The sequence below is a fragment of the Zalophus californianus genome, chromosome 17 (genome assembly GCF_009762305.2).
Source record: "Zalophus californianus isolate mZalCal1 chromosome 17, mZalCal1.pri.v2, whole genome shotgun sequence".
NCBI lineage: Eukaryota > Metazoa > Chordata > Mammalia > Carnivora > Otariidae > Zalophus > Zalophus californianus.
The window spans coordinates 1,618,545-1,641,597 of NC_045611.1; the positions used below are offsets into that span (position 1 = coordinate 1,618,545).

The 23,053-nt window shown below is 55.9% G+C and overlaps 1 protein-coding gene across 6 annotated transcripts in view; it reads right to left on the minus strand.

Annotated features, from left to right (window-relative positions):
* LOC113936394 (BTG3 associated nuclear protein) overlaps nucleotides 1–23,053 on the minus strand; it is a 129,995-nt gene that overhangs the window by 18,824 nt on the left and 88,118 nt on the right. For 5 of the 6 annotated variants that reach the window (XM_027619506.2, XM_027619501.2, XM_027619507.2 and 2 more), the window contains 2 exons: nucleotides 5,178–5,321; nucleotides 552–1,193 (listed from right to left, as the gene is read on the minus strand). In XM_027619506.2, coding sequence (XP_027475307.2) covers nucleotides 1,122–1,193; nucleotides 5,178–5,321 — 216 coding nt within the window. In that variant the 3' untranslated portion in view covers nucleotides 552–1,121. Of the gene's footprint in view, nucleotides 1–551; nucleotides 1,194–5,177; nucleotides 5,322–23,053 lie in introns of those variants that run through there. The other variant, XM_027619504.2, reaches the window with a different exon arrangement.

The following is a 23,053-nucleotide window of genomic DNA, read 5'->3' on the forward strand; positions in this document are numbered from 1 at the left end:
TGAGCTCACAGTCTAAGTCAGGGAATGCAGTTTTGTGGTGGGAAACCCCCAGACCCCACCAACGTAACGTAACTGCCACAACAGAGCGGACAGGGAGACCAGACACTGCTGGGCGCTCGTCATGCAAACCACCTCCGGGACGCTGGTGTGGAACTACCTTTCTTCTCAAAATTTTACAGGATGCGGCGTACGTCTATGGATGTGACTTCCCCCGAGGACCCCAAGCTGTGACTGTGGCACTGGGAGAGGCCCGTGTCATTCACGGTCTGCCTGCGGGAGCTCCTGCAACACTGAGCCATGCTCACACTGTCTCAAGGGGTGCCCACGTCTGAGGGCACGCCGTGGTACAGCGCTTGGCGACCCGGGGAGCCATTCCCACGGCCTATTCCATGGGACCGTGAGAAACAGCCACAGCCTTCCTTGGGAAAACACCCCACAACTCCTGTCAACATGGCTGAAAGGGCCCATGGGGTGAGGCCCAAGCAGCCACCAGGAAGGAGGCCGGCCTCGAGGCAAACCACCTCTTCAGAGAAATGACACGAACCTGCTGTGGTCATAAATACATTTTATTTCATTAGAAATGCATAATTAACAGTGTTGTGAGCATTTCCCCCTAGAAAAGTAGGTAAGCAATATTTCCATCAAAATTGTTAGTTGTCTTTTGCAAATACCTATTTTCATTACACGGAACAGAGCACACAGCAAAAGGCTTCTGCTACTCCACTTTTTTTTTTTTTTTTTCAATTTTCTTTTTTGTTATAAACACCATAGCAAATTAAAAAAAGCTGTTTGAACAGAGAAAAATATTGTAGTTCTTGATTTTCCGCACGTACTTAATGCAATCCACACTGTGCTTCCCCACTCTTTCTCTGGATGCCGACAGTGGGACTCAAAAGGGTCTTCTGGAGGGGTGGTGGCCGTTACTGGCACATTTCTGTTGAGCGGGACACTCCCCCCGCAGGGGAGGCTTTCAGACGCACTTGAACGGAACACGTGCAGTCACCTCCGTGCAAAGCCGTGGGGCCAGGGCGCGCGTAGAACAGGGCGGTTGGCTGGAGCCGGCGCTGAGCACGGCCATGGCCCCGTCTTAGGTCCTGTCGTGGGTGGGTGGCCTGTCCCGCCTACTGGATCTGGATGGCTCCATGCTCGAGCTGCATTTCAGGCTGCAGGGTGGGCTGCAGGGTCTCAGCCGTCTGCAAGAGGGGAGAGAGGAGGGCTTTCTATAAAAGTACCCACCACGCAAGTCCAGGCCACTGGCGGGTCATTAAACACCAATGGCTTTTGTGGTTGAAAGAAGCATACACAGCAGAGCTGGAAGGGGCCAAGGTTCGCCCCTGCTTTGGCAGAGGACTCTCCCCGGGGCCATGGTCCGTCTTTTCAGAACCTTCTGTTTGGCACGCCCCCACCGACCCTCCCGCACATGCTCTGGGGCTTGCCGAAGCCTGTTCCCAGTCCCACCCCTGCCCCTCACTGGGGAATGCCTTCCGAGTGGTTAAACCGTCCTGTGTACCTAGAATTTCAGTCACCACTTTGCCTTCTTATAAAAGCTGCTCCACTGTCCCCCCAAAATACCATTTTAGGGACAGTAACATTTTTCTTCTTAACAGAAGAAGTTCTAATCAGTGACCTACAGACGTTAAAAGGACTTTAAAGGTATATTTACAGGTTGAAGATAAAGGGGAAAATACAATTTAGAATAAGCCACCGACCATCCACCTCAACGACCAGAGTGAGCCCCCAGATAGAGATCAACAGGGGTTTTTCCCTAGGCTCCCCCAGCTGTCAACCCAAGACAACGTCACAAAGATGAGACCCTCAGAGGCGGGCACGTGGCCACCCTGGAGACGTGGCCGGAGAGACCAGGCACGAGCACGTGGAGGCTGAAGAGGCAGAGCGCCAGGGACACAGCAGGCAGGAGCCCCGAGGTGTGCGGCCGGTGCCGCGGCTTCTGCTGTGGTTCGAGGCCGTGCTTCTGGAATTCAGGCAGCACGGGACACCGCACGCAGGGCTTCCTGAGAGAAGGGAGGGCCCTGCGGGTTGCGGACTTAGCACAGGCATCACCCACACCGCCTGCAGAGCCCTGGACGGCAGCCCAGGCAGGAGTCAGGAGGGAGGATGAAGCCAGGACACACCGAGCACAGGAGGCTCTCTGCACATTTCCGGGCGAGGGAAAGCGGATTCAGGCAAGGTCGCGGCTGCAGGCGGAGGGAGCGGGCGGCGGGGTCACAGGCCGGGCAGAGAGGACCTCCGGGACGCGGAGTGCCTTCCCTCGATCACCTGGAAAGGCGGCTTCGGGCTCAGGCACACAGAAAGTGGAACACAGATGAGGGGCGTGCCTACCTGGGGGACTCGGGGAGACCCACACCCTGATGAGGACGCCCCTCCCTTCACCTTCGTCCTCAAAACGCAGCAGCCAGACCTGTGTCTCAGGCAGGAAATGTAGGGAAAGGGCTCCGACCACACGACTCAGAAAGTTCCAGATGTTTGAAGGCACCAAAGACAGCCGGCAGCCCTTTGGTGCAGCCAACTCCGGCATGTGCCTGTGCAGGTGGTCACCAGGCAGTGCCCATCACACGGGGCCAACTCCCTGGCGTCCTGCCCAAGAGAAGCCAGGCTCCTCCTCCAGCCCCACAGGGGCTCCTAGAACATTCTTGTCGGCTAAGCGTGGTCTTCTCCAGGAAGGAGTTTACGTACCTGACCCTGTTCTGACCAGCAGACTCAAAGTAAATCCAGCAAGAGCCCCACAAGAGCAGACGGCCTTCATGCTGATAAACAGTCAGGAACCCCTTCCTTCTGCAGACACGGCCCCGTCTACAGAAGGCACCAGCGGCGCCACTGGAGAGCGAGCGCCTGAGGATGAGACGGGGGAGCAGGCCCCAGGGCCACGCATGGGGGGCCACACACGGCGGGCCACGTCTGGGCCCACCCTGCTGCTGTATCACCTGCTGACGGACCGAGTCCAGGCCAAGTGAGGTCTCCTACAGGGAAAACACCCCCGCGGGTGCACATCTCATTCTCTGGCCTGTTCCTACACATACTCATTAAGTGGGTCCCAAGAACTTGCCAGGCAGGAATTGAGACAAAGAATGCAGACCGGAAGCCAAGGAGGCCAAGAGCTAAATGGACACGGCCTTCCTCAATTCTGCAATCTGTGGAATGACCACAAACTCATGGTCCAGAAAGACGGCCTGCCACACGGCACCCCAGGTCTGAAGCATGCACCATGGGACCCTTCCATGCCTGCTGGGCAGCAGGGAAGAAAACTGCCTGAGTGCAATGACCCCACCTAGGACCATGCAGGGCATCAGACACAAGCGACCCAGCGTGGGTAGAGGGGGGCCTGCAGGGGCTCTGACTTCCAGGACAGGCTCATGCTCAACCCAGAGAGAAGTCCACCTCGTCCCCACAACACCGCTGGCTCCTGGTCACACTCAACCCTTCTTGGTTCATCTCCAGGGTGAAGTGGGCCCCTGTGCTCACTACCGCACAAAGGCCACCCAGGAGGCAGGCCCACAAGGGCCCGGGCTGCTGTAGCCACTCACATGGAAGGGGCTGGAGGAGCCTGAGGGGGACCGAGAGGTGGCGCCTTCTCCAGGAAACACGCTCGCTCAAGGGGCCTCGCTACGAATTAGGAGATTAAGCATTTAAGTCCTCACAGGTCCGCTGAGCTCAGCCAGCCGGCCACCTGGTCACAGCCCCCTGGGGCACCCTCTCTGGCTACACCGAGCTCCACTCCTCAGCAGCCAGCTCACAAGCAAGCAAAGGACAATGCCCTTTCCTCCTGAGGCTAGGAGCACACACAACACCGAGCACGGTCCTAAACAGAGACAGAGGGGAGTGTGGGAATCTGGGGCTTCAGTTCTGAGCATCAGAAGCCAGTGGCGTGGAGATACATATGGTTCCTCGGCACCAGATGCAGAGGGGAGAGGGGTGGGCCCAGGGGACTGCAGAGCGTGCAAGGACACAGGCAGGAGCTGACCAGCCGTGGTCGGAGCAGCCGAGAGCCCCTGCGTCAGTGAGCCTCTCGGCCCGGTCTCAGCACAAAGGCCAGTGACTCCAAGCACCACCCACAAGCTTCGAGAGCACAGGGAAAGGGCGCATCTGCCGCTCCCGCCACCTGCAGCCTGCGCTTTGTGCCAGGGATGGACCCCCATGCTCTCGGGACCCATCCTACGTTACTGCCAGAAAAGCAGGCCCCGCTGTTTTCCGATCAGCCGACTACACCGAAAGCATGCTGTCCCCTAAACGGGGCTTCCGGCTGGCCCTTCACACTAGCTGGGAGGCCCGGGGGACGCTGAGGGGAGGCCATGCTTGGCCAAGCGCACTTGCCGAGGGGCAGCTCCACAAACGTGTCAGACGCTCGAAGCAGCAGTCCCCTCAGCTGACGTGCCAGGAGGCATGCAGAGAGGGCACGCCGCGCTTTCCTGCTCCTGGGAAGGCATGGAGGACAGGCAGCGGAGACGAGCCCCTCAGTCCAGCAAAACCAGACAACAAGGGCAGCAGGGGCGGGGGCGGCCGGGGCTCAGCCACCAGACTGTCCCTTGAGGAAGCACACACCGAGCAAAGGGAACACCGGGCCCTAGCCACGAGCCATCCCCAGCAAGGCCCCCGGGCTGCCACACGGGAGGCTGCAAACCAGGCCAGACGGGGCCCTCAGCACCCAGGGAAGCGCCACAGCTGCCCAGGGCTATCCTGCATCTCCACCACAGAGGCGAGAACCCACAACCTGCCCCTGGGGAAAGGGTCAAGGCCGAGGGCCGGGGCTACATTGTCTGCAGGCGTGCTGAACCCCGGGCTGGGCCCTGCCGCTCTCAGAGGGGCAGTGAGGTCTCAGGTAAACAGGAACCCTCTCGTTCTGCAGCCCCCAGGAGCTGGCTCTGTGGGGTAGGCAGACACAATTAATTCTTGCCTCTGAATTTATAAAGAAGACAAGACACCGTATTATCTCAAGAATTGGCTTAACACTGGCATCTGGGCCGGGACCTAACTTCCAGCCTCACATCGTCAGGCATTACAAAAATCAGTGCCTCCATCCACATCATGTGCCCTTCAACGACAGTTTACCCTCCTCATGGGAGAAGAGCAGAAGCAGAATCACCCCAGCTGCGTGCACACCTACAGAAGCCCCAGGACCTGTCCACAGACGGGGGCGTCCACTTCCAGAAGGGGGGACCCACCTGAGCCGCAGTGGTGTGGTCAGTCACCGGAGCCAGCTGGACGTACTGGACCTGGATGTCGCTGCCCTGGAGAGGCGAGCCGTCCACGCCCCCAGCAGTGGGGTCAGAAGAGGCCACGGCTATCAGCTGGGCGCCCTGCAGCACCTGGAGAGACAAAGCAGACCCCGGTCAGCACGGACAGCCTCGCTGGGCCAGGGGTAAGTGCTGTTCTACTGTGGCTGCACGGACCCAGAGAGGCGGCCGAGGCCCACCCTCCACATCGTGGGGTCTGCCGTGCGAATGTGTACAGCATGACCGAGCTGTTCGGCTGCATCCCCAAGTGCCCTCCCTCAAACAGCCACACACGGGACAGAACGGTGGGTTTTCAAGCCGCATAAGAAAAAGACCAACCAGCTCCAGTTTTCAAAGAGTAAAGCTCAGGGGCGCAGCCGAGGGGTGTCTGAGAAGGATGGCGAGGAAACAGTGGGGTGTGGGACAGAGAGACCAAAGCACCGAAGACCTTCTGGAAGTCTCTGCTGTTTGAGGTTCATGGGAGGGCAGCCCGGAGGGAAGAGGAGATGGCATCACATCCCCAACCCACATGCCAGACGCCTTCGCCAGCTCTTCCAGACAGCCCCCCGAGTGCTTGAGAGCCAGGGAGACAGAGCCCTCTGATAGTGGACAAATGCAGTTACGAAGCAAACCCAAGGATGGGGCAGGTCTGGAGGCAGGGGCAGCTGGGAGATGACCCTCCCCTAGAGCCTCTGGGAGGAGCGGCCCGGTGACGACGCTGGACATGGACCTCCAGACCGTGAGTGCATGAGGATGTGGACACCCGGCGCTGCAGCCACAGGCACGCACGCAGCATGCTGGCCTTTCCTCAGCTGTCTCCTTCCAAGGAGCCGGCTTCTCGCTCCCCAAGGGCTGACCCGACAACAGCAGCTCCTTGTCCATCATCAGCCATTTGTACCAGTGAGTGCTCCCAAGAGAGGTTTGGAAAAACTGGCAAAAACCCGTCTCCTGTATTACTCCCCGGACCTCCTCTGCACCAGACCTCTCCCAGCCATACGGTAAGACCCAGTGCAGCCACAGGAAGGCAGCCAGCCCCCACGTGGCCTGCGGGACGGCAGCCTCGGGCAGGGGCCGGCCCCACTCCCCCAGGGGCAGAGCCTCTCTAACTGGTGGGATCAAGCGCGGGGCGCTCCCACTGGGCACGGGTTTGCGGTGTGGGGGAGAGTGTGCTCCACGCAGCAACTCGGCCCCACGACAGCGAGGAAAGATCTCGATGGGGAAAAGACGGAAGGGAAGGGATGCTCAAAACAGCACATGAGTTTGCCTTTCGGTGGGTGAAGGGAAGGAGAGGCTGGAACAGTCCACTGGTGCTGTGGATGCCCTCACTGAGCACGCTTTTGCTCGATACTGGCTCAAATGTAAAAACCGTGCAGTGTTTGGAACCACGGGAGCGAAAATGTTAGGTAACGTAGTCACGGTTCTGTCACCACGGCGTGCCGTACAAGATCCCTTAATGCGCTGATGTAAGGTCAAATCATCAACTATCCTTAATGAAAGCCACGCCATCCCGGAACTGTTTTCTGAGAAGGCTCTGCCTTCCTCTGGTTTTGGCGGTGAGCCACGACCGCCCGTGACACGGGGCATGTTACGGTTTCCTGAGGGTACGCTGCTTCCTGTCAGCACCACCGTAAGCTGACTCCACACACGGCCTGCACAGCTGCTTCCATCTTACGAACGAGAACGTCAGAAAGCTCGGAATCTGAATGTGCCACGTTATGACGAGGACAGGCACTTCACCAGCCTGGCTGGCAAATGAAAATAAAAACGGGAAAATGTTTTCACCTGAGATTTCAACCCAAACACCACACTTCCTCAATGTGTCCACGCTGGTTTGCTTTTGGCAACTGATTCGGGAACAAGTCAAAAAGTCAACGTGCACGAGGGGCTGGCGGGAGAGGCCTTCCAGCCCCTCAGCGCCCTCGCCCTTCTTCACATCCCAGACCCTGCAGAGAAAACCCTCCCCCAGGGGCCTCCACGCGAAGAGCTGGGAGCGTGACCAGACGGGGGCGCCATTCTTCAGGTGGGGAAAGCAAGAGTCCCCCAGGGAGACGAGCTTCTCCATGGGAATGGCTTCACCTACAGTGGGCAGAAAGTTCGTTCAGACTAGAGCCGAGCTAAGGGCAGCAGCAGCATCAGGAGTCGGGCTGGCTGTGCAGAAAGCTCAGCAGCGGAGACACAGGTCTCTGAGCACGTTCCAGGCCCGCCTCACCCACTGTGACCTCCTGCAACCCTAGGAAGGCGTCACCACCGACACCGGGACCTGAGCCACCGCCCCGTCCTTGTCTGGCTTGCAGGCTTCACCCCACGGCTGTACTCCATCCCCCGAGGGGCACTTCCCCCCATCACAGGCCGACCCCGAATACCCGGGCTCCAGCACCGGCACACAAAGCAATTCGGGATGCTTTTCAGGTCGTCCTCAAAATTTGGGAAAGTTCTCCGAAGGTGAGATTAACACTTTGTTAAATTACAGCTGTGGAGGAAGAAAACGCAGGCAGAAGAAATCAAACGGACCGCTCTGCAGATAGGGAGTTTCTTCACGAGGGAGGGGACGTGGGTGGGGACGCCATCTCTCACCTGGATCCGCGAAACAACAGCAACCACCCGGCTGAGGAGGACCCTGGGTCGTGTGGCCCAACGGTCTCTGTGCTGGACCCACACAGTGGAGTCCATGCTCATCCCGCGGACGGGATAACCAATGAAGGAGGAGTTCTGGAAGGTGAGACGGGTTTGAAAGCTCCTCAAAGCTCTTAAGCAGCCTCTTGAAATATGCAGGAGGCTGAGACACAATGTGTAGATTTGGACTTAATTTTAAACTGGTGAAGTTAAAATAAAACCTATTTATATCAAATCTGAAATGCAGAGCAGCAAAAATGAGGTCACAAGCCACTGTCACATGGATCAGCGTGGCACCCCAGAAGAGCCCACAGAAAGAACACGATCCATCCTCGCTCTGTTGGGAGGACGAGAGGCCAGCACACCCGCCTCTCCCCTGCTCTAGAACCAGCAGGAAGTCTCGATGATGAGTTTCCAGCTCCCTCCCACTCATTTGATGTGTGCAGCCTCTTCCCAACAGGCTCTGGAATATAGAAAAAATCTAACAGGAATGCAGCGGGCTCCCAGGCCATCAGCCAGCAGCATCCCCTCCCGAAGCCACCAGCCTGTGGTTGACCGGGGCATACGCCCCCTCCCCCCGCCCAGACCCAGAGGCCGCACGAGAGGCACCGAGCAGGCACCTGTGGCGTTCCCACCTTCACTCACAGGGTTTCCCTACAACGACTGTCAGACAAGGAAAAAGAGTAGAGGGTGTGCATTTGGAGCAGCCTATTGAGGGCATCCTGGATCTAAAAGCACTGTTTTCTTGAGTGCACAAATCTGGTTTTCCTCGATATACTGCCAATTTTGAAACTATTTAATACCCAACTGAAATAATGCAAAACTGGTACAAAACCTAAAATAAAAGCAAGAAGTCCAAGGACTTTTCAGTTAAGGTTTAGATATAAAACTCTGAATCCTACCAAGAATCTGCACAGATGAAAACAAAACAGCCAACCCAAACCCTCCTCTAATTTTAAGATCCTGTGTGGCCAGGAAGAGAGACGAGACCATGACCTCCAGAAGGTCACTTGCTTGTTTGTGTCATCTGTCCCCCTGTGCATCCAGCTTGTGAAGGGAACGCACTCAATGAGGTCAATCTTCTCAAATCTAGATGTGAATTCAAGGAGGAGCTTCTTCATGACAGAAAAATGAGGACTTGAGAGAGAGAAGTCCGTCCCAGGGATGCCCCAAATCACCCCTGGCCAGGAGGCCCACCAGCCCCAAATCTTCCTCCTACATTTTCACAGCAAGTGCCGAGCACAAATTCATTCTGAAGCCTCTAAACCCTCTGACAGCAACACTCATGTGTTTCCTAGTTTCCATTTTGAGTGCTTTCATAAACCAAGTTGCCTGAGTACACGGTCAGAAATGAGCACAAAAAGAAATCACGGGTAGACGCAGATGCCGCTCCTCTGGGGCCGTTCATCAGACCCACAGGGAAAATGCCCCTCGAGCCGCCGTCCAGACCCTGCTCCCGTCAAGATGCTATGTGGCGAGCAGCAATAAAAGTGGTTTCTGCTGTCTGCTCTGGAGCTCGTTCCAGCATTGAGCACAAACCTCACACACAAAACCTAAAAAATACAATAAAGCAGGAACGGAAGTCTGGAGATACTTGGTATTCATCCCCCATCACTCCAGATAAGGCAGCATTCCTGGGTACAAATCTTAACCATGTGTTTTAAAACCTTCCAGTAGATTGGGGCGGGGTTAATAAATCAGCCAAAGTCAAATCCGAAGACCTCCAGTTTTTGCCATGGGTTCCAGGCCTCTGGCTTCTAGAAGCGGCGCACGGGGTGGGCAGGGAGCAGGTGAGACAGAACAGGAGGAAAATGAAAGGTCTGTATCGATTACGCGTGAGTGGGTCACACCCACTTGGGGCAGGGAGGGGTGGCCCAGGGGCACCCAGCCTGCCAACCTGCACACTTCGGGTGGGTCCAAAGGGCCACTTCAGCTCCCTGTCCTGTGACCGTGCTGCCACAGCTCTGGTCACTGCTTTAACTTAGAAAACTCCCTGCACGGAACAAGAAAACTTCCCGTGGTGTTTGCCCTGTGTGGGCTAAAGAAAGAACTTCTGAAAGGGGCGAGGCCCTCTTCCTCGAGATCACTTAAGCAGGAAGCATTCACAAGGGCCTGTGCTTTACGAAGCTACAGATGTCGGCTCCCGCATGCTCCCGGCCCGGGGCGGGCGGGGGGCGGCGGGGGGGGGGGGGGGGGGGGGGGGAGCCGGAGGCTATACCGAGAGGGTGCGGGCTTCAGGCTCTCCCCTACGGGCAGCTGCGCACCTGGTAGGAACGATAAGCAGCCCTCAGGCCTCGGGGGAAAGGCCCGGAGAGGTACCTCTCGCCGCCGCCGGGCGCACCCCAAGGGCAACACCTGAGTCTGCACGTAAACGTGAACCGTTCATCAGGTTGTAAACACGCACGGGCCCGCTGTTCACGCAGCCAGATATTCGCGGTGAGCTGCTGGCCAACGGTGTCTGCGCGTTCTGCACACGGGGGGCTACGGCCTCGATCAGCACAGCGTTTCTCTTCTACTCTGAGAAGAAAGGTTCAGAAATGCAGTTTTCTGCTGAGCAAGATTAACCACATGCTGGAGAAGACCTCGTGAGTGACAGCGTCTCCCCTCTTGGCCAGGACGGTCTTCTGTCTGCAGACATCCGTGCCGGAGGCGACCCCAGCCCCACGGCCCAGGCTCAGCGCACACCTGACTGCAGGCATCAGGAGGCCCTCCCCACGTGGCCCTTCATATCCCGCACAAAGGACAGCGGTGAGCTCACGGGAAGAGCGGTGCCGCGATGCGGGGTGGGCGCAGGCGCCTGCCCGAGGCCCCACACGTCACCTCACGGCTGCTTGCTCCGTCGTACGGAGCTATGCGCCCGTGTCCCCCTAAATGTCCACGTGCCAACCTCCAGTACCTATAAATGTGGAACTAGGATCTGGGAGGGTGGGACTGTTACGCAGAGGTCACACGGGAGTAGGGTGGGCCCTAATCCAATGGCAACTGTCGTCCTAAGACAGACATTTGGATAAGACATGGGAAAGGGAGGGTGATACGCGACCACAGAGGAGAGGGTGGAGGGACGCCCCCACAGCCCAGGGATGCCTGGAGCTCCCCAGGAGCCGGGGAGGCAGGCAGATGCCCCCCAGAGCCTCCAGAAGGAACGCAGTCCCCAGAACCCGGATTTTGGACTTCTGGCCTCCCGATTGTGAGACAGCACATTTCTGTTGAAGCCATGCAGTGGGGGGTCACCGATTTCGGGTGGTCTGCCATAACCCCATGCCCAGGCCACCTGGTCAACTCTCGTTGACAGAGCTCAGGCCCTTTGCTCCCAGAGAACATCCTGCTGGGTCCTCCCTTCTCCCTCACCCCTGTCGGCTGCTCACAGGCAGGTCCTCCAGGCGTGCTGGGAGGGCGGCTTTCTCCCCTGCCCGTTCCTCCACCGCAGGACCGTGCGCCCCCGGACACTCTGACAGGTGTGGGGCTGGGTCCCATCAGGTCCAGGCAGGCCCCGAGCACAGCCCGCACAAAGGAGAGGTCGCCGGTGAGGCACACGGGGAAGAACACGGCAGGCCCAGGCCGCTGAGAGCAGCGGGACCCTGGCAGGAGCTGCTCCCACTGCTTAAAGACCATCCTGAGAAAGCTGCCGAAATGGAGACAAAACAGTGACGGTCCCCTCAAAGCCCAAATTCCAATTTTCTGTGAAGAACTGGCGTCTTCTGGAACATGTGCAGGAGAAGGGGCGCGTCCTCCCCCGAGTGAGCAGGGGTAAACGCTGACTGGGCCCTACTCCCCCCGGGGCTGAGCCCTCCTGGGAGCCCGCCCACCTGAGCTAGCACCTCTGAAAATCCCACGCTGAGGGCTAAGAAACAGTAGGGTTACTGTCTGCTCCCAAGGTGTGGGGTGCAAGTAGCCACAAACACTTTTAGGCAAGAACCCCCTTCTGCACCCAGAGCAGAGATCAGTCACAACACCCCAAATCCTTTCCAGGGACAGACTGGGTGCTAGGGGAGGACTGTCTGTGTCCCCCCAAACCCCTTTGTTGAAGCCCTAACTTCCAGGGTAGTAGTGTTTGGAGGTGAGGTCGGTGGGGGAACACGGGGCCTCTGCCCGGGTGAGCACATCCCCAGCAAGGGGGTCCTCATCAGAACCCGGCCCGCCGACTCACGACATCAGGCCGACAGCCTCCAGGACTGCGAGAGACCAGGGAGTTTAGGCCGCCCGCACACACACAGGCGCACAGTGGACCAACATCCCTTTCTGCGCCCTCCCTCCCGCAAGAGCAGCCATCCTGTGTGCGGTGAAGGCACAGGCACAGGCACACAGACCAGCTCGGCCAAGGGGGACACTGCTTGTCTCGACGGCACGGGGCAACCAAGGCGAGACTGATGGACTCCGGGCATCAGACACGGGGCAAACGTATCGCTTCGGGTGTAGAGAATGTCTGCCAACTTTCTCCAAGTCAAACACCACTCGCAGAGCGACACTTCCCCGGCCAGGGGTGGGCTGCCTCTGGGCAGCAGCTGGGGGCTGCTGCAGAAGAGTCCACCGGTGACCGGACGCTGCCCCAATACTGCACACGGCCTGTTCGTGCTACCACCGGGCCCTGACAGCAGGAAGCCACCGGCACAAACAACCAAGTGGCGGGAGGGCAAATTTCCTCCTGAAGGCGAATCCACGCAGCTGAGCTAGGCCAGGGCATGGGGGCGGATCCTCAGAAGGAAGATGTGGAGCTCAGGCTCCCTCCCCCTGCACCCCTGCCCTGGCCCAACCCGCAGGGAGCCGGAGAGAGCAGCCCATGGCCAGGCACGTCTTCGTCGTGCCCAGCCACGGCGCGTCCTCGCCAGAGTGCTGCCAGCAGCCACAAGGATCAGGACCACGTATGTGGTATTTCGGTCGCCCCAAGAGCCCCGCGGTCGTCGTTCTGCCGACACGGGAGCAGGACCCTCAGAGCGGGGAGCTTGCAGGGAGCAGCAGAACTGGCTGGGGTCCTGGGGCCTCAGCCCAAGGCTGCAGCGCTGGGCACTTGGCAGAGACGTCATCTTGTTTGTTATCATTAGCTCCACGCTGCCAGGGAGGGAAGGGAGCTTCGGAGGCTAACTTCTGAGCGGGGACCACAGGCCAGTAAAAATACAAGCAGACAGCAGCAGCTCTGAGCACGGCTGTGCCAACTCCGGCCCGGCTACCTCCCAGCATGGGGCAGAGCCGCTCACATGCGAGTGAGGGGTCGGAGACAGCGAGGAGGATGACCAAGCCGGAGGGAGGCTGTGTAGGCGACACCCTTGCCACCTGGGACTTCACGGTGAGGAGAGAGCCTCAGGCCTTCGGTGTCTCTTGGGCCGATCGTCTCCTGGCAGAACTCCCGTTGATCACCAACAGCTTCCCCGTCGGGTGTCAACGAAGCGCCATCCCGGACAGAAAAGAATCCTCTCAAAAAGACTCGCCCGCTGGTGACACCACGAAGGCCTAGTTCTAAGGAGGCAAGGCTCCCCGTCCTCCTTCCGCAAACCTCCCGCTACCCGAGCCCCTTGCAGAACCTCATGGAGACACTGGCATGCGACAGGCCCACCAATGGCCAGCTGCTGGCCGCCTGCGTCTGGGCGTGCGGCCTAAAAGGTGCACGTGTCCCTCTGCTGGCGCCACTCCTGGGAGAGCATGCAGGCGCTGACAGGCGGGGCGCCTATCGCTGGACTGCTGGCCACGTCGTCACTCTCCTAAAGGCTTCCGTCATAAAATCACGTGTGTGCAGGCACCCTCACCACGCTCCAGCTACAAGGCCAAACTCAGAGCTCGGGCCAACTGGCAGTGCCGGGCACAGGACTGTCCCTAACTCCAAGCGCACAGCGTCGAATGCTATGCGGACATCTGATGACACAAACCTCAAGAGAGAAGTGCTGCGGAAGGCGAATGCATTAGCTCAGAGGAGATGAAGAAGCAGAACATTAAAAATCAGTCTGGGTCACTTTACAAGCTTTTTGTTTGTTTTACTTTTGGAGTCAACATGAAACAATGGCCCGAATTTTTAAAAATAAGTGACTGTACTTGTTCACACGTGGAGATAATCTCTAGATTATTTTTCTACCGGTCACGTGTGTTGTGCACAAAGCAGCGATCAGTCCCGTGTGCTCACCCCCCCCGGCCTCCCTCCGGCATGTGCAGGCACGCCGGGCGGTCTCAGATACTCTACGCTCCTTCGAGCCCAAACCCCGGGGCGTTCCCATGTTCTTCACCTGTGCACCACAAAGCCTTCGAGGCAAGATAAAGAAGGCAGCGTATTTCACCCAATATTTCCAAGTGTTCCCCTTATCATCCGTGTGAGAGGAAGCAAGGAACCTTTCTGGCTGCTCAGAACAGGGTGGAAGCCATCCAGATTCTGTGATCTGTTACTGGGTCAGAGACTGACCTCTGCTCTTGCACTGTGTCTTCATGTTGGCATTCACATGGTTCTGCTGTGGACTGTCGCAAATTTCTAGACTTCAACCCTTACGGGGTCCAGAACGGAGCTTCATTCCCAGAGGTGTGCACACAGACACAGCACTGTGGGGTCCTGTCTGTCGTGCCCTCTGTTGGTGGGAAAACTGTACCATCACAGGCTCCTGATGTGGGAGAGGGACCTTCATTCTCACTGTCCTTCAGGTTCCCAAGATCAGCAGGCGAGTTAAACCACGCAGGATGCTCTAAGTCACTCACCACACCATTAAACAGCAGCTTACTTTGTTAACCAGGCTTCCCAGTTAGCATGGACCTAGGATTGCTAAAGATTCCTCATGAAAACACAAATGAACTGAATACTCGGTGGTGCGCCCCTGAAGCAGGTAAAAAAGTGGAAGTCGCACTGTGCTTGAGAACTTGTTCTTCTACAGTAGTTCTGTCCTGTGAGGGCTCAAGGGCTCCATGGACTTCACTTGGGCTCCTGCATCTTATCCATCGGGATTTGGCACACGGCGCGCCTCTCACCACCACACTGGCCAGCAGGTGGGTCCTCGATGGCCCTGCTTTCTCCCTGCTCAGCGTCCTGAGGGATGACCACGTGTTTCCAAGGCCTCCAGGCCCTGAAGACCCACAGCAGCCCGACGGCAGCCCTCTCGGCCCCGAGCCCCTGGCTACTCTCCCCTTCGCAGGGTAAGCCCAGAGTCCACGGGGAGGGCAGGGGAACAGGCTGAGGTTTTAGGCAAGGGGGGCCCGTCAGAGAAGTGCTGGGTGTGATCAGAATAGGGATGAAATGTCCTAAAAGGTGTCCCTCTTTCGTGCCCCATCCCCTTTGATAAGGAAGTAGTGAAACCTCCGTGCAATGACAAGCTAGAAATTCCGAAATCCCGTCCCTGGGGCAGCAGTGATGACTTGGTTTCCTCTCAGCAGACATCACCTACTGGGATGGCTCCTGGAAGAGAATTCTCAGGTGTCAAGAACCCTTTACACGCCCCTTAGCCGCTCTGCCTCATCAGCCAAACCGCCCGACACACTGGCACGGGCCGAGGGCTCTGGCTGCCCACCCGGTCACGTGGATGTTTGCACCACGACACAGCAGGCCTACTTGCCAGAGATGCAGACACAGTTAAAAGATCGTGACAGAAACGCCCAAGGAAATCACCACACCTCCCTTACACAAAAAAATTTCAACTTGGACCCCACCAAAAAGAAATTTTGGAATTACTCAGAAGTCACAATTTTTCAGCTTACTGAGCTCTAAGTTTTCAGTAAGTACCCTTCTGTATATTTCCAGACAATTACTCATGATTAAAGTTATCAGCTAATACGTGGCTCCATTTCTTAATGCCTTAAAAATGGAAGAATGTTTTCAAAATGCCTTTGTACTTGTGCCTCTTACAACTAAGAGCTAATTTGGAATAATTATTACTGTATTCATTCATCATCATCATCATGTGATCCTGCACTGGGTTCTGTAAGGAACAGAAATGAATAAAATTTGTGGACCTAATGGTATTAAAAACGATTTAACCTTTTACAACATACTTGAAAATGATTTTAAGGCTAGCCCTAGATTTGAAGACCCCTCCCTCTTGACTGTCTGCAGTCAGGAGACTCAGACGTGAGATCCACCCAAAGGGGCTCACGACCAGCACACAGTGTGTCCAGACAGCAGAGAGCACCTTTGGGGTACCACAAAGCTCCTTCAGCCTCAACTACTCGGGAGCCCCGTCAAAGACGACACCATTTCAGCTCCGCAAAATTCTGGAAACATACATGTGAGTCATCAGTTCATGCCACTTCTCTCGAGAACAAGTCGTAAAATCCTGGCCACCATCCCCAAACCAGTGCCCAGCATGGAACAGCCCGGTCCGTGGCCACAACAGGGAAACACGACAGGCTCGTGTTTCCTGTCCTGACAAGCTCAGAGACGCAGACACTCCCGAACATGTCCCTGGGCGTTCCGTGCCCACCGGCACGAGCCCGTGTGGCTTCATATAACAAGCTTCTGCTGGGGACCAAAACGATTCCAGAAGAACCGGGGCCAGTGGCAGGGAGCACAGCGGCCCCTAGGTCCCGTCCAGGCCAGCCGCCCCACACAGGCTCACGGACCTGCAGCACGGCGCTAGGTTGGGGCTGGCGAGACGGCCAGGCTTCCTCACTCGAGCGATAGAAGATACACACTTGCTTTTGTGACTTTTCTAGGATGTTTTTGGAACTCATTAACACCAAACTCATTCTCCTCTGGCCTTTATGGCTGAAATTCTATTTTCCGTCATCTCGAGTAAGGGAAGGCTTTTCCATGAGGGATTAATTCCCTGAACTACCTAGGTCCTCCAAGATTTCTGTTTGTGTTTGGCACGCAACACAGAACCATATTTTCCTGAACAGAACGTTTTTATTAGAAGTGAAGCGACACAGTGCACTGTCTGTGAGGCAGAGACTGTTCTGTCTGCTGTGGCAAACCACCCGCAGTGGACCGTGGCTGCCCAGAAACACAACCCCCTTTTACCGCCACAGATAAAGGCTCCCGACGCACACACACCACACTCTCTACACGTGCACCCTCCTCCTTCTCACCCACTCCAAAAAAAGTTGTGCACATAAAATGTGGGATACTTCTTCTTTCTTCTAATCTCTTCCCCAGCTGGGGTTAGAAGGCCCCATTTCACAGAAAAAATTCTGAAAGCTACTGAAATTTATTTTCCGGTATAAGGAGGAAGACAAACCCCAAAGAAGTCAGGAGAGGCTTAAGAGTTTAAAGAACGCCAAGCTGTTGTTAGCTGGATCTTGGTAAAGTCACCTCACAAATACACAATGAAAGCAGCCTGGATTTACTGCTGTGTTGCCTAACTTTAACACAAATGAACTGTGTGCACGGTGCATCCGTCATGACAGAGACGGGCTTACCGGAACACACACCATTCTCCAGGGGTTCACATGAACGGATGATGTTTAGCTGACAAACCCACGTAAACTCTTCTCACGCACATCTCAGAACATCAGCTACAGCTACTAAAAACAAGAGATTCACAACACATCTCGTTGAAACAGCACTAAACCATCCTGTGATTCATGCTCTAAGCATAACTAAAGCCCAAGTCTTTAAAGATTTCCCACGTGGCCAAAAATCTCCCACATAGAGAGAAATAATAGATTCAGATTTGAATGTTTCAGTAGATAGGAGATTGCCTAGCAACAGAGTTTGGTACAAAGAGAGTGTTTTATCTTCCTAAATCTGAATCCGCTGGATCCAAGTCCTATGCTGTGCATAGGGCCTGGGTCAGGAAGCAGCCCTGTGCACCTGCGCCCACCGAATGCACACTGTAACTGGAAACGGCTCCCATGATCGCCCCTTCCTTCCCTCGGAGCTTCCATAAGTCCCCCTGCCCCCAAAAGAAACCGGAGGAGCCTTGTGGCTGCCGTTCCAGGGGCACCAGAAAGAAGCCACTAAGCAGAGGGGACAGATGAGAAGACAGCTCAAGACAATCAAAGCCCTCTCAATCCCGGGATGGTGCAACAGTAATGGAGAGGGCGTTCTAGAGAGCCGGAGCCCGTGTGCGGCTCCTGGAGTCACGGGATCCATGCCGGGCTTTACCTCCCAGCACAATCCAGGAAAAGCTACTGGCTCCTATCCCCACATGTACAGATACCAACACTCCCCTCGTTCCTGAACTTCTCTCATCTCCTCCCCAGGAATGCCACAGAAGGTTACGATCTAGGAGGAAGCATGGGTCCAGCTCCAGGGAGGGGGGCCTGAGACCTGTAGGCAGAAGGCTGGCTCCTCATGGTGCTTTGGAGGGCAAGGCGCAGTCGGCTCTCGAAAATTAGGTAATCTCTGCCTGATGGGAACCTTGCTACCTGATGTTCAAGGTTAAAGCGACCCCTAACTTCTTATTCTTGGTTGTGTCTTGATCTTTAACAACAAAATAGTATTAACTATAAGAAACTAGGTGCCTGTCCTTGGGTGCTGAAGAGCCCCATAAGCAGAGGGGAGCCATGGCCATTGTGCTCCAAGGGGGACTGGCGGTCAGCCAGCGGCGGCAGCCAACTACCCAAAAACAGACTGCTTTTGGAGCATTATTTCTAGTCACGTGAATACATGTTTAGGTCTATGCTTTGTTTTCTTAAACTCCCAAAGAAATGACATGAATGGAATGAAAAGATATCTCAGGAATTGTATAAATGTAAATTTTAAAAATCTAGACTTTTTAAATGCAGAAAGATTTAGGTCTTTCAGCAGTTCAATAATCATTTCATGATGTATAATTACAAAAATGCATCCGACTTTCATCATCAGCCAAGCCGCCCCAACAAATCACATCGTTCACAAATCGCATGGAGTTTCTCAACGTGGACTTGTGCCACACGGGTGGACTGCTGTCTGCCCAAGGTCACGACCCTGGTGTTGACTGGCCCACCCCCAGCCCACCTGGCCCAACAGGGAGGGCACCGCTGGGGCTTGCAGCATGTTGTGAGTCACGCGGTCAGTCAGCATCTCCATAAAAACACGCAGGTGCTCTCCACACAGTGCCGCCCCCGCCTCAGAGAGACCAAAGTTCCCGCAGCCCACGCTCCCTGAATGCCCGCGGTGAGCGTGGGCAGAGCCCCTCTGTGTACACAGCATGGGCCCTGCCTTGAAGGAGCTCACAGTCAAGCCACCCTGGGCGTAGAGTGGATGCCACAGGATGCTGTGACCGTCCGTGCAGAAAACCTCCACACCTCCTCCTTCCCAGCTCCAGACTGCAGCACAGACATTCCACACCACCCATCAGAGAAAGCAAGGTCATCACAGGAGTTGGCAGGCCTATAGCCTTGGTTCTCAAATGCCACTTACATCTCCTCTTGGAGCCCTGCCACCGTGCTGTGAGGCCCAGGGCCACAAGGGGACCCTGTGCAGAGGAGGACCAAAGGGCCTGGGTGGACAGCCTCGCAGAGCCCCCGGCCACGGGCCAGTCCAGCTCCAGCCCAGGAGCAGCCCCCCAAGGGCAGCCTGCTCGGACTCCAGATGACCCCAGTGAAGCCACTTAGTGCCGAACCCCCACCCGCTGCATCCAATAAAACCACAGAGTCATGAGAGATAATGACCAGTGGTGGTCATCAGCCCCAAGTTTTGGAGTGGCGTGTGGCAAAGCAAGAGGTAACTAAAGCAAGAGTGACGCTTCAACTCCTCACACAAAGAAGTGTCCCCCTGCCTACCTCTACCAGCGTCCCCGTCCCCCTGCCTACAGCTCTACTGTAAGGTTTTCGGCGCCTGCAACTTAGCGTCAAATAGTTCAAAATACAACAGACACACACATGCTCTTACCCAAACCTGTGGATTTCTGCTTATTTGTACTTTCATACAACTGCATCACGACTCCCTAGTGACTGGCTCTAATCCAGGCAGAATGAGAACCAGACTCTCCTGGACTGCCAACGCCAATCAATGTCTGCAATTTTTAGGGATCCAGTCCCTTCTTGTCCAACCATCACTCCCACTTACATGACCAGTTCCACTGGTCACTCAAATGCTCAAGCAATCCTCAAGGAGTGGATGTCTCAAGAGCAGTAGGTATACTAAATGTCTATATTTAACTGCTTTTATCCCTGTTGCTCATGCCTTAAATATCTGCACAAGCCCACTAGACAAGATTTGCATTCTTGTTAACGGGACTGAACCGTGTTGCTGCAAAGACCCCGTTCTCTCCTACGCAGAGCTCTTGGGCTGAGCAGCATTACAGAATGCTCTAATTAAAACAACACAGTTCCTAGGCCTTATGCAATCTAAACCCCCCAGAAAACAACTATCTTTAGAGAAGGAAGAGGAAACAAATAAAGCATTTTCGTTTTAGCCACGTAATGAGTTACAGGAGACGTCTGGTCTTGATGCGAAGTCTCGTGGCTGGGAGCTCTGTGCCTCGAGCGCGTGACCTCAGAGCACCCTTGCTTCCACGGTGGTGCCAAAGCCAGGCCCGTCTCCTTGCGGACCCCAGGAGCCCCTGCTGCAGAGCAGGGCACGCCGTGGGCTTCACACCACCGTCGGCCCCACATGTCACAAGGATGCAAATCTAATACCTTACACTTCCACATCACACCTTGTTTTGTAGAAGCCAATTCGACAGAATATGTTCAGAATAAACATCCTTCCTCTCTGGCCACTTCTTTCCCCCACTACTCACACTGAACCTCTCTGCGTAAAGTCTGTACCTTCACGTTTAATTCTACGACTGCATCATCATCTCTTAAATTGAGGCTAATTATGTAGTTGTTCTTGCAACTGATTAGATAAATGCGAAAAATTATTGTGAGCTGGCAAGCCTTCAATCACATAAAATTAATCAGAACCAAAGCACGTACCGTACCGTGCCTCTTGCTATCTAAACCCTTGAGTGTCCACATAGTCCCTACAAAGACTTCGCAAAGTTTTTATTCAAAATTCACCAGATTGTAAACAAATTCAGTCAACTGGCATTGCATGTGATTTCTGAGAGGCTGGAGCCATCATTACGTCTGAGCTCGCCCACAGCTCTCCCCGCCGTCCTTAAGGGTCACCCCCTTGAGTCCAGTGTTTCCTTCTGCCAGCACCTGGGGACCCTACTGATTGGGGTCAAATCTAGATAATAGCCTTAAAATCATGTCACTACAGTACAGAGTCACAGCCACATAAAGAGCAGGCATGACTCAACCCAACACGAGTGGATGACCGTGAAAGCACCACACAGCAGCGGTCAGTCCACAAAGCACTTCATCATCATCAGGGCACCGGGGCCCGAATGGCTCTGAACAAAGCAGAAGTCCTCTGTGGACATAACACTGACCTGAGGGCACTCCGGGAAGATGGGAGCCTGGGAGGGGCTGGAATGCACCGTCACTGTCCCCACTTGGGGTATCGGCCCAGAGAGCCACACGCACGTGCTCGGGCGTCTCACGAGGGCTGGACTCTGACTCACACCACAGGGTGCTTATCTCTGGGCTCTAACAAGGGTTCAGGGAGCAGAGGGGTGCCCCGGGCTTCCCTTTACCAGACTCCATGATGCACAGAGCCAGGTCTACCCGGCCCACAGGTGAGTGGCAGGAGGGCTGCATGGGACAGAGAAGCTCCACCCTCCCGAGAGGAACGCAGCCTATGTCTGCCCGTCCTACCTGAGAAAGCACTTCCGGCAAACTGCAGGTGAGTTGCCCCAAGGAGGCTAGGGTCCCCGGAGTCCAAGGCTGACCTAGTGTACTTTGTGGGGGCTGTGTGTGGCCGGCCCCCCTTTTGAGGCTCACATTCAAATCTTAAAAGAAGCAGAACCTCTTGTTCCCATGACCCTGTCTTCCCAAAGAAGGGTGTGAAGCCCACATCCACAGAGCACCTCGGGACGCCCGCCGCCAAGTCAGGAAACCTGGGTCCCTCTGCTGCCCACACACCTGCTCAGGGGGAGGGCGCTGCTGTCAGAACAGCATCTTCTCTCCCGAAGCCAGAGCCCGCACATCGTCCCTCTGCCCCACGCAACAGCCAGCCTCAAGGGGCTCACGGGGCGCAGAACCATCAGGCTGACACAGCCCCGAAGGGAAGGAGGCTGCTGGACGGTGAAATGCAAGCTGCTCTGGGACAGCAGAGGCCAGAACGTAGGGGCTGTACCAGGAGAAGTTTCAGTCAAAGAACAGACATTGCATTACAGAAACACAAGGCACAGTCCACCGGGATTTAAGAGTTACTCCCAAAGCGCTTTCAACTGCATTATTCCTAATTAATGCACACAACTGGGCCAAATTCTAATCCTGTATTATTCATCAAACGTGTTTTGTTGAAAATGTCTGGTCAAGGTTAAAACGTCTACACAACTTTACGAGCCTCTCCCGTGTATGAAGGGGCAAGGCTGAGCAAGCGCGGAGTTCAGCCCCAGCCGGACTTCACGCCGCGGCCTCAGTGACTGGCGTCTGTGCCCGAGCTGGGATGCCCAGGAACATGCACGCAACGCCTCGGGCCCTCCAGCCCCCGCTGTGTTAACAGCTCCCCGAGACGACCAAAACGTGTGTGTGTCCAGCACTTCTCTAACAAAACACCTTAAGTCATTTTTAAAAGCTAAATTTCTAAGTTAAGTTACTCTACATTGATTAGGCTCAGATGACCTCCCTTCTTTAAAAGGTTCATTCGTGGTGTTAATTTTAACGAGAAACGGAATCTATCCTAATTAATTAATGCTTTAAGTATAAAGCTTTCCAAATGATGCCTGTGAGTCTCGCACATGCACAGGCACACACGGTAAAACTGAAGGCTGTCCTCTGCCAGACCCCACGGGAAGATCCTCCCGGACTGCAGGCAGGGAGCACGGGACACAGAAGACACACCGCGTCCTAGGTATGGAGGGTCCACGCTTCCTTCTTCAGCCCCGACCCACCACTCCGATAACCATGCCTGTGTGGTCAGGGTTGGGTTTGGCAAACGTGCCCACTCTCCCAGGAGTGGGGACAACAAGCATCCATCACAGGCCACGCAGACACCGGTGCTGAGCCCTGGGCCGACTGCTCCTGGTGAGGACATGGCTCTCCTGAAGCAGGTGCTCCTGCCATTCCCACCCTGGCAATGAGGCCAAAGAAGGGCAGTCACTTCCCCCAACACAACCCGCTGACAGAGCGGCAGCCCTGAGGCTTGGGCCCGGGCTGCAACTCTCCTGGTGCCCCCCCCCCAACCCAGCAGAGCTCCACTCCAAAGGCAGGCCCTACTCCCCCCCCTGCCAAAATCAGTCTCTTAGGAGGCAGCACACAGCGGCATACCTGGGAGACCAGTGGGGTGAGCCCATGGGGTGCTGCACCTCCAGCTCAGCCTCCCCTCTGCT